Below are 11,588 nucleotides of genomic sequence, written 5' to 3'. Positions count from 1 at the left end.
ATGTTTCTATTGTTGAAATAACATATTTGGCTCATACAATTTGAATACCTCATCAAATTTTCAAAGGTGTATCAAATTACTATATCAGGTAAGTCACATTTCTCGAATTCATTACACTTTTTATTTTTTAAAGATCTACATGTATAGTTCAAATTTTGTACTTCTCGGTATTTGATCTATGACCAAGCTTGTAAGTAAATGAACCATGCTTTATTCAAAACTCTGCAGCCACAGTTGGCCTTGTGAAGTGAGAAATTGAAAGGAAGAAAAGTGATAGAGATAGGGAAGAGTGAGGGGAGGAATAAGAAGCCTTTGCCTCAAAGAGTGCATGGGGTGAAGTAGTTCCAACTGGTTAAACTGATGTAATTTGTAAGTAATTTTTAAATTTCTCTCTGTTCATTGTAATTTATGCATGACTACTATGATTTTCTATGATTTTATTTCTATTTTATCCTTTTTCATAATTTCTTCAGATCTGTGGCTTCTAAACCCATGCCATAATTTGGGGATAAGTGCAAGCTCTACATTTTATCTAAACAGATTATCCGAGAACTGAAACTAGGTTAACTAAAGTTAGCAAATCATATTTGTGTTTTTTTTGGTACTGGTATGTAACATCTACAATGCAAGCACAATTCATTGCAACTTGTATGCTGATAGCCTTAGCTGTCTGTTCATACCACCTTATATAAAATCTTTTGGAAACAGATATTCAGCCATCAAGATGCACCATGGCATTCATGGCTGGATGTTATACAATTGAAATTTTGACTTTTCATTGATAGAATCATTTATAATTTGCTTATTGTATCATCATCTAAAATGAATAATAACAATCTCATCGATGAAAAGTCAAAACTTTACTTATATAACATCCAATAATAACAGTAATTTTACATCAGTAGTAATGATGAAGCTAGTGAAGCTAGTGAAGCTTGGGTACCTGTATGGATGGAAGGCATTACACCAACATTTCCTCAGAGAAACTTTTCACAATTTTCTGTCTGGTAAATAAAGGAATAAGGAATCATCCTGATCTTGGTTACTTGTTCAAAAGCATATGCAATCTCAATGAGAGTAGGCTCTGAACCCCTTCCGCCTCCAAAATATATACCAAAGGGAACACCAGATTTACTGTAACCTGCAGGTACACTTATACCAGGATACCCTGCAATGGCTAGAACTGTATAAATTCTATCATCAAGGGTCACAAGGGCATCAAGTTCATATGTTACTAGAACTTTATGGATTCCATTTTTCGTTAGCATGTGGTTTCCCTCAAGGGCTTCTCTATATTGCTGTGTATTTAAGTCTGATGTGTTCTGAGCCTGGAGGAAAATCTCTTGTCCGTAGCTCAAAATCTCTTCCTGATAGAAAACAAGCATGCTAGGTTTCATAGAACATTATACAATAGATAGAAATAATCCATTCAGAAAACAATTTATGTGCAAGAGACATTTTACCTCAGTAGCATGCTGGATATTGAAAGAGATGATATCAGCCAATGTACGAACAGAAGATTGCAGGAGCTCTGAAAGGTAGATATTCAGGTCATGTTTAAAATCGTATTTTACCACTATTTCCTCCATATCGTTGCTTATATTTAAGAGACCACTGAACATTTCATTTTCCACCAAAATTGCGCCTTCCCTCCTGCAAATTGGACGCTAATATAGTCTCAGGTCATATAATTTTCTCTAGAATAGAATACATTACTGTTTTAGAATTTAATTCAAAGTTAAATTTAAATCTGTGGGCATTTTCCTGGTGTTAATACACCTGTTTCAACTGGAGGCAGATCTGTTATCAATAAAGGGGCACATGTTTACTTATTCGAAAAACTGCAAAGATTACCTCATAGTTTCCAGATGCTCCTCAAAGGATACTGCTTCAGAGGACCCCAGCAATAAGTCTGGGTTTCGAACAACACCCAACCTCTTACCCTGCAACCCATCAATCTTGAGAAACTGCTTGTACCCACTTTTTGGAATTAACTGAGCTGCACTCTTTGTGGCTTCATGATCATGTATGTCATACCCAACAATCTCATCTAGCAGGTAAACTGCATCCGATACAGTTCTGCAAATAGGTCTGTTATCAATAAATTCAAGTTAGGCATCTTAGAACTTGTTTTATATCTACTAGAACAATAGCTTCATGTAAACATCTCATTTTATTTTAGGCCCAGAATTTTGTTCTTCTGGATATGGCTTCTCAACCAAAATCACAAATACTGTCTTCAGCAAGATATCAAAACATCTGGTTTAATAGCAATAGCAAGTCCATATTGTAAGCACTTAAATGATGCCGAGTTCAAAATTTCTATCATATAAATTCCTATTTATTCACTAATGGATCCTTCGACTTTCTATATATATATATATAGTTGCTCTGGTGTGAATCTACTTACAGAACCTAAAAATATTCAGTGGTGGGATGGTTGTCATGTTACGCTGTCCACCAGGTTCCATGCAAGTTGTGAACAAGCACAAAATGGATAAGGCAGGGTGTAGGTTGTAATTTGGGGTTGGCTTGGTGGAATAGATGTCCCTTAGGGGTCCCTCAGGGCTTGCAGCTAAGTCAAAGAAAGTTTGTTCGCCATAATGCAGAAGCTTTAGAACAAAAAGTGCAATAAAATGCAATTCTAGTTGAATAAAACTTGATACATTACAGGGCAATGATAATTTAAGAAAGCTGCAGATTTACCCCACAGTATCTTGGTTGTGTGAGATGGGAATGACTCCAGCCCTGCTTGTTAACCCAACTGTAGGTTTTATTCCCACAACACTGTTAAAACTAGATGGGCAAAGAATTGAGCCATCTGTTTCTGTACCTAATGACACTGTAACCATGTTTGCTGACACTCCTACTGCTGATCCAGTGCTTGATCCACAGGGATCAGCTGTCAAAACATAAGGATTCTGCACAATATCACATTCCATCAATAACTACTAGAATTAACTAGTAATCATATGGGGAAAGTAATGATTTACTGATTCTAAACACAGGTTAAAGTCACATACCTTGCACTGACCACCTCTAGCACTCCATCCACTAGGGATATTGAATGACCTGAAATGTGCCCATTCACTTAAGCTGGCCTTTCCCAATATTATGGCACCGGCCTTCCTCAGCTTGGATACCACACCTGCATCTCTTGGGACCTGTGAGCCCAAAAGGGCAAATAAGCCTGCAGTGGTATTGAGCTTATCCTTGGTAGAAATGTTGTCTTTGAGAAGTACAGGTATTCCATGGAGGCCACCAATGTATCCTCCTGCTTTGTGCCTTTCTACATCTGCTTTCTCAGCCAGCAGGAGAACATCAGGATTCACTTCGATCACAGCATGGAGTTCTGGATTGAGTTTTTCAATGGTGTGGAGATAGAATTCCACAAGGCTTATTGATGTAAGCCTGCCTGTCTTGAACGCTAATTGGATTTGTTGAATTGTGGCTTCTTCTATGTGGAAAGAAGGATCCCTAGAACATTTTGGCATCTGCCCTGTGAAGAAAACAGTATCGGTAGAATGAATATCAAGAAGGGGTTCCTTGGTCTGCAATTGCCCATATTCTAAGCTTTGTGAAGCCTCTAGCCAATGATACCCACAACGTTAATAGATGTATCGTGTTGTTCTCTTTTAAAAGGAAAATCTCTTGCATTTGATGTATTTCAGGATATCATGAAGCCTCAACTACGGATTTTTTCTCCTCTTACATCCGGCCGCTCTCATCCATTTTCCGTAAGCAGTGTTGGCCGGCATCTTTCACGATGACTATTAACTAATTAAAAATTTAAAAATTATTGTATCCTATTTTTTAATTAATAGTTTATGGGTTGCATATGGAGTTTATGTATTGTCTATTGTAATGCAATTTCCTTTTAGTTAGTGTCCCTCACATCAACTATAAGATATACAATACCTATTCTCTTAGACAGGGGTCTTATGAGGGGGTTTAAGCTCTATTCTTAACAAAGAGGTGGTCTATGAATAATTTTAAATAATTTTTATTGTGCTATAAGATTATTTGAAATCTTTTCCAAAACAAAATAGAAGCTCTTACTCTTTAGGTTTATAAATTTGACTCTCATGGGACCCCAACCTTACTCATCTATTATAATTTTATTAATTTGTGAGATTTTTACTTTCTTTTATTTGTATTGTCTAATGTAATGTAATTTTTTTCTAATTACTGCAATTTTATTCTAATTTAATTAAAAAAATGACAAATTCACCTGCAATGTTCTTTTATATTATTGAAAGAATTCAAGATATAATTTGAAATATAAATCTTTTAAACCATCATTTTACATAATCTTTGATAAGAAGGATAGACTCGGAATTAGAGATACATGACTCCAACATTTGGATTATATTTATAGTTTAATTTTTTTTATTATATATAGAGTTTATGTATTGGGATTGTATAGTTTATTTAATGATTGTATGTTTACATATTTAGCTTATCAAATGTGGAGAGTTTTATAATCTTCAATAATATTACATTTGTAGTCACATAAATCTGTCCATTTTAATTAAATGAATATTTGTTATTTATTTAATTAAAAATCCACTAGCCATCAGTTAATTAAATTAATATTTAATTAATTAATCTTCAAACATTATCCTATTAATTAAATAAATTATTCAATTTATTTTAATTAATTCATTAAACCAAATTCACAATTAATTAAATGAATAAATTCTATTTATTCAATTTAATCCTCTTTCCTCTTTTAAATAAATTAAATAAAACATTGATTTAAAATCATTTATTCCCCCCCCCCCCCCCCCCCCCCGCACTTGCATTTTCCTACAAATGCAAGTTGCAACCACAAATTGAAATAAATTAATTTTATTTTAATTAAAATTCTATTTTCCCCACCCACTTGCATTTTCCTACATCTCCCACTTGCCTCCTAAATCCCCTTCCTAAATTCTTCTAGAACCTATCTAATCCTAATCAATTAGCCTAATCCATCCCCTTATTATTGTCACATTCCTAAAGCAACTTGGAGTCACTTCTCAAAAACTTAAAAGTCTTTGAAAAACATTAAATGCTTTGTGTGTTCAACAAATTAACCTCTAAAGTCTTCCAAACCACTTATGGCTCTTACATGACCATTTATGGTTAACCCCTAACTCAACCCTCAGGTGACTTATGTGTCTCCTCAAGCATTTATTGCTTTGACCATGGTTATCCCTTTTATCTTTGCACAAGAGTTTATCCATTGGATAAAAGCTTTATTCTTTGAATAAAGAATTTATTCATTCAACCCAACCTTGACCTTAACTCCTAAGTTAACTCTCAGGTCATCTCAAGCATTTAATGTTTATTCCCTCTCCTCTCAACCTATCTCATATTGACACTTGTCATCCTGGGATTGGTTGAAAGCCCTCACATGGATTGAATATCATTCAATCTTGACTCTTGTTGAGATTACTCAATCTCAACCATCCATTATTCCATTTTTCCTATAAATAGAGCTCATTTCTTCATAATCCAGATCCTGAAATCTTGTATGCATCTAAGTTATAGAGAATTTTAGAGAGCATTTAACATATCTTACTCATATTCACTCTTTAGGTTAAAATTAACAAATAGCATTTAGATAACTCATCTTTATTTGGTTATTAAGCTTGCATTTGCATACTTTTCATAATCATCTACAATCTTGAACCTCCATAAGCATCCATAGTGCAAAAAGCTGCTGAGAGCTACACTAATTTGGAACTTGGAGAGGAGAGGAACAAGGGAGGAGGAGCTACGAACATGGTAGAAGACATTTGGAGATGTCTTGTTGCATTTTTATTCATAGTTAAATGCTTTACTTTGTTTTTAGTGTCTCTCTTGGTATGCCTGCTTAAACTAGTTTTTGGTTGATTAACACTAACATTTGTCTTTGTTTCTTGTGTTTTTGTGTGTTATACGACCACATGTTTTAGTCTAACCTTGTCCATTTTGCAGAGCATCATTTGGTGAACCCGACGTGAATCCAACACCCAACAACATTTTTTGTTTACAAAAACTAACTTTTTGACTGTTTAGCTTCATACATAGGTCGCACTTTGGCGCTTTTGTTCATGCTTTAAAGCTATTGCAATTTGATATTTTAGCGCTATTGTCTTTATAATAGCACTATTGTCTCAAATTTAGCGCTATTGCTAGTATATTAGCACTTTTGAGTCTTAACTAGCGCTTTTGTCCATATTGTAGCACACTTGTATTACTGTTTAAATTTTTTAGTTTAGCGTCTTTGTCTATACTTTAGCGTGTTTGTGTTAAGTAGCGCTTCTGTTGTCACACAGAGTAGCACTATTGTAACAGAACATTGTAAAAGAAAGGCCTTGTAACCAATAATATTATTTTTTAGGCTTGTGGAAGCCCATGTTTTTGGGTTTTTCTAACTGTTCGTTTTGTGTGCAGTTTTTAAACTAACCCCTTTTGTTACTTAACAATCAAAAACACTTCTTTTGGTACTTTTAAAATCAACAAAAACAAATTTTATTTCTTGCAAATTAGGATTCAAATTTCGTTTTGGTGCTTAAAATCAACAAACCAAACCTTTATTTCTGGCAAGTTAGGATTCATTCTCTTTTTGGTGCTTAAAATCAACAACACAAAAATTTGATTTCCTTGCATAAAATCCAGAATTAAAAATTCACAATCAACATTTCGATTTTGTGCAAGTAAAAAGAATAATCAACTTGTCTCATTTTTGCAAAATGATTTTACTTCATGCAAATGTGTTTTTCATTAAGTTGACCAGGATTTCACATTCTAGTTTACTCAAGCATATTGCCTTTGAAGTTAAAAAGAACATCATGGTTGTTGGAGCAACATCTCCAATTAGATAAAATATCATTGCAATGACAAGTTAAAAGAACAAGTGTATTTTGTGTTTGGCACACTTGTGCAAAAGAGTTGGTCGAGTGGTCCTACTTCTAACACACACTATCCTCTCCCTTGGCTTTCGTGGTCCTAGGTGCAAGAGAAGAATGTTAGTAACACTCAAGTTTTATCTTTTTAAGAGAGGCCTGCCAAGAGACACATCACTCTTGGGAACGACCTCACGCAATAAATCCTTCGAGCCGCTATAGAAATCAGGTGAGAGTGAAAGCTGTAGCCTTGGGTATAGTTGTTCCTACAATGTAACTTGCCGAAAGGACAAATGGGCCCCACCACAACTTACAAGGCTCTTAAGTGAGTCACTGTAGAATGAACTTATGTCCAAAAACATAAAAAATTACTAAACACTTTTAAGTAGTAGCCCACCTGTTCTATTAATTGAGGATATTTGTGATAAATTTAGTGCAAGAGCATAGATGGTTTTGCTCCCAAGATACTCACCATACATATTTCATTGAGTAGAAATATAGCTTTTTGAAAGGTTACTTGTAGCTCGATAAAAGTGGTGACTCCCCCATCATAGGGATCATCTATTTGTTATGCTTGTGCAAGACTTAGTATATCACATCCTTACCTGCCACGACAGGATTCATAAGGTATGTAGTACCAAAGTCGAAGAAATATCAAGTTGTGGGCTAAAATTATCGCAACTGGCCATTTGACCTTAGGGATAAAAAGTGTTTGAAGTATTTTCATTTTTTGAGTCAAGACCAGTACAAATTGAGCTGACTTCAAGCTTTGGAAATACCTAAAATACATTTGAAGGAAAGGGTCATAAAAAGTTCAAAATATTGGGTTAATCTAGACCCATAACTTACTTGTGCCTTTTGAGGCAATATTGTTGTGTTTGTGTGCTTGCTTTGTTTTCTTGTCAAAGAAACATCATAAAAACCAAGATCCAAAACAAGTAATCATCCAACACCAACATTTTCAAAAAAAACAAAAAAACACAAAAGATCAAAAAAAAAGAGCAATAATCGAAGTATCAAACTATATGACCATTCTTCACGTCTTGAGAAAGAAGAATCTTCATCAAAACATCAACTTGAAGAAAAGACCATTGAGCTCAAAGGCTCTTATCAAAAGGAGGAAATTCTTCTATCTTAATAGACAAATCTTTGTCTCTCATAGAACCTTCTTATGTCGCATGCGTCTTTACCTTCAAGGGAAATCAAACGAATTTGATTAAGAGTCATTAAACCGTAGAGATTTTATGCAATATCGAGCTTTGAGTTATCACAAGAACAAAGGAGGCAAAATCAATCCTAACTTCTTTCCTGACATTTGCACAACATATAACGTAGCTCGGGAAGAACCACCAACTCCCGAAAGAGAAGAGGAAGAATTTGTCCCATATGTTACACAAAGCTTTTATTGAAGTTCACATTTCATCCATTATCACATTTACATCTCATCAAATCCATTCCAACTCTCAAAACATCAAAAGGTTTTTGTCCTAAGTTCTATTTCAATATTGCTTGAATCCAACACAACACATCACTTTTAGAGTGTCTCTACATCTAGGATAAACTCATCCTAAGAGATATTTCTACGCAGGTTAAAACTAGTCTATGAGTGCATCCTCTCATTACTAGGTAGTTGAGTCTGTAATACATCTCAGATTCCTCTACACCTTATCACATCAAACTTTGTCAATCCAACACAACAAGCAATTCAAGAAAGAACTTTGGTAACATCTACCTTTAGTGCTAGGGATCCATATGCAAAGCACTTCACCAAACATCAATCTTTCATTTCATCACCAACTCATCATCATTTTCATCAAACTTCAACAAAAACTTGTAAACAAAATGGCTCATACCAGATCCAAGTCTAGACAACAAGAAATTGAAGAGGAAGAGGAGGAAAATCTTAATGAATTCCAAGAAGCCCTTGGAAGAAACAAAAATGATGAAAATCCAAGTACTCCTACTCTTGCAGCAATAGAAAGTGCACTACACAACCCTCTCTTTAATAGACTTTTTGATGAAATGCTCAGGAGCGATGCTGATGCTCACTTTTTAAGACTTGCTCAAGAGGGGGCTAAACTACCCTCTGACTTTGACGTTGCACAACTAAGACAAGCATCGGAACACCAAAGTCGTAATGAGGATGAAAGAGGTCAAGATCACATCAGATATGACCTTGATCAAGGTAATCCCGCACCTCCTCCTCCTCCAAATGAAATAGACATGTTGCGACAACAAGTCAAAAATCTCACCCAACAACTTCATAGTGGTGTAAAAACCAATCATTTTTCACTTAATGACATTTGTCCCTATCCCTTTGATAGGAATCTTCATATGCCACCTTTTCCGTGAGGGTTTGAAACACCCAAGTTCGAAAAGTATAGAGGAAAAGGAGATCCTCATGATCATGTTAGAGAATTCCATTCAGCTTGCCTCGAAGTGGCATATGAAGATACATACCTAATGCGACTTTTTCCCCAAAGCTTGAGAGGAACAACCACATCATGGTTTTCTTGATTACCAAGTGGCATTAGGACATTTGAAGAACTCATCCAGAAATTCTTGGCACATTACTCACACAACATTGAACGTGATATCACAATGGCTGTTCTATGTAACACTAAACAAAAACCAGGTGAGCTATTTTCAGTCTTTCTGCAACGATGGCGTCAAATGTCTAGCAGACGTTCTCTTCAGTTACCTGAATAAGAACTAGTGGAAATATTTATTTCCAACTTAAATGACGAATTGGAATTTCACCTAGACGTAAAAGACACAGACTCTTTCAATGACATGATCACAAAAGGGTTAAAATGTGAGCGGGCTCTCATAAAAAAAGGGCTTATCAAAATATTTAATGAACCAAAAGATGGCCCTCGCCCACACTTCAATAGTGACAAGCCTAACTTTTGGAACAAAAACAAAAACGTCGTCAACGACGGGGTTGTGGATGCAAGAACTATCAAAAGTGCACAACCTGTGGTTCGATTTGCAGGACTGAACCCCCCACCCAAGAATAACACAGTTACTCCTCCAAATCAGGGCCGTAACACATCTCAAGAGGAACCCAGACAACATCAACAAAATTTTAAACTGAAACAAACATACACTCCCTTAGGGGAACCCATCGAAACCGTGTTACGTCAGTTGGTTTCTCAAAATCTGGTTACCTTACCCAAAACATCAAATTATGAACCTCAAGTCAAACCTTCATGGTGGAGGGATACTGAACATTGCGATTTCCATCAAGGAAAAGGGCATAAGACAAGAAATTGTCACAGATTGAAAGATATAATTCAGGATCTTCTTGACCGAGGAGAAATCAAAATCGAAGGACATGACCCAAAGATAAAAAACAAAGATCATCTCATGTTTAAAAATCCACTTCCATCACAAGATCAAAGGGGTCCTTCCACTTCAAGGAGAAACACAGATACTACTGATTATACGCAAGCCACATATAATTACACTGTGAATCACCTATATGATGCCAGTGAACAAATTGCAACTATTACCATAAAAAATCCTAGCTCCACTTGCAATGTTGTTATACGTCGTAGCAAGATTACCATAAAAGCAGCTCCACAAGGCACCCCATCTATCCCAAAGCAGTATAACCTTGTGGAACAGTTAGACAAAACACCCGCACTGATATCTATCTTAGAGCTATTGCACCTATCTCCATCCCATAAAACAATTTTGGATCAAGCTCTCCAAGAGGCATCAGTCCCTGCAAACCTAAATACAGATCAGTTCCAAGCCATGGTTGGAAAACTAAGGTCATCACCTTGTCTCACTTTCTCTGAAAGTGACAACTCATCCTTCCAACAACCTCACAACACCTCACTACACATTGAAGGGTTTTATCAACCAACATAGGATCAAGCGAGTCTTGATCGATAATGGAGCAAACTTGAATATCTGTACACTACAATTAGTCACAGCTTTGGGATATGCAATTTAATCAGTGGATCCCTGCAAGAAGATCACAATCAAAGCCTATGATGATGCAGAGCGTTCATCCAAAGGAGTTGTTGTGCTACCAATTCGAGTGGGCCCTATGGTGAAACACATCATTTGTCAAGTTTTGGACCTTACTCTGCCATATAATTTGTTGTTAGGAAGACCTTGGATACACGCCATGCAAGCCGTTCCATCCACTTACCATCAGTGTATCAAGTTCCCGCATAATGGTGTAGAAATCACAATCTTGGGTGATGCAAACCCCTTTGCATATTGTCACAATATCAGTCATCAGCCAAAGATTACCTTTCCCAACAACAGAGAAGCCATCTCATCTACATCATACATAAGTCCAGCCTCTCTTTCCAGTTCAAACACCAATATACCCAAGCAAGAGAAGCTCAAGATGAAAATAACAGAGGAAGGTCCTGGGGAGTACAATTTAAACCAACTCTTTTGTGTTGGAAAAATGCGTACTTCTCCTCGAACTCATGGTAAACCTCAACAGTTACTTCAAACACCACTGATCAAGCCAACATGTACTTTGATGCCATTTGTCCTTGGAAAGAGTCAAGAAGAAGAGACTAGAGATGAGGAATTAGCAGAATGGATCTATAAAGATCCCATCACCACCGATATTCCGCAAGCTGAGCTTCCCATAGATCAGTATGGTAAATGCCTTCTCATTATGCAAAGAATGGATTATGATGGTCAGAGTTCTTTGGGACCTTGCAATTAAGGACGACATGA

General features: G+C 36.0%; 1 protein-coding gene across 1 annotated transcript; it reads right to left on the bottom strand.

Annotated features, from left to right (window-relative positions):
- Positions 1 to 845: 845 nt before the first annotated feature.
- LOC131066002 (probable amidase At4g34880) lies at positions 846 to 3,717 on the bottom strand. The gene is made up of 5 exons (XM_058000668.2): positions 3,024 to 3,717; positions 2,707 to 2,921; positions 1,855 to 2,091; positions 1,464 to 1,653; positions 846 to 1,367 (listed from the first exon to the last, which is right to left on the bottom strand). The coding sequence occupies exons 1-5, from the start codon at positions 3,492 to 3,494 to the stop codon at positions 978 to 980; spliced, it is 1,503 nt and encodes a 500-aa protein (XP_057856651.1). The 5' UTR covers positions 3,495 to 3,717; the 3' UTR covers positions 846 to 977.
- Positions 3,718 to 11,588: the final 7,871 nt, after the last annotated feature.

This window comes from Cryptomeria japonica, chromosome 3, assembly GCF_030272615.1.
Source record: "Cryptomeria japonica chromosome 3, Sugi_1.0, whole genome shotgun sequence".
Classification (NCBI taxonomy): domain Eukaryota; kingdom Viridiplantae; phylum Streptophyta; class Pinopsida; order Cupressales; family Cupressaceae; genus Cryptomeria; species Cryptomeria japonica.
The sequence above is the reverse complement of the archived record's forward strand: the minus strand, read 5'-3'. Positions and strand labels throughout refer to the sequence as shown.

Excerpts from the sequence above, each read along its gene's own strand:
- LOC131066002 (XM_058000668.2), bottom strand. The coding sequence starts at position 3,494 with ATGCCAAAATGTTCTAGGGATCCTTCTTTCCACATAGAAGAAGCCACA. Across the intron at positions 1,654-1,854 it reads GAGCATCTGGAAACTATGAG|GAGGGAAGGCGCAATTTTGG; the intron begins GTAATCTTTGCA and ends TCCAATTTGCAG. Across the intron at positions 1,368-1,463 it reads ATATCCAGCATGCTACTGAG|GAAGAGATTTTGAGCTACGG; the intron begins GTAAAATGTCTC and ends GTTTTCTATCAG.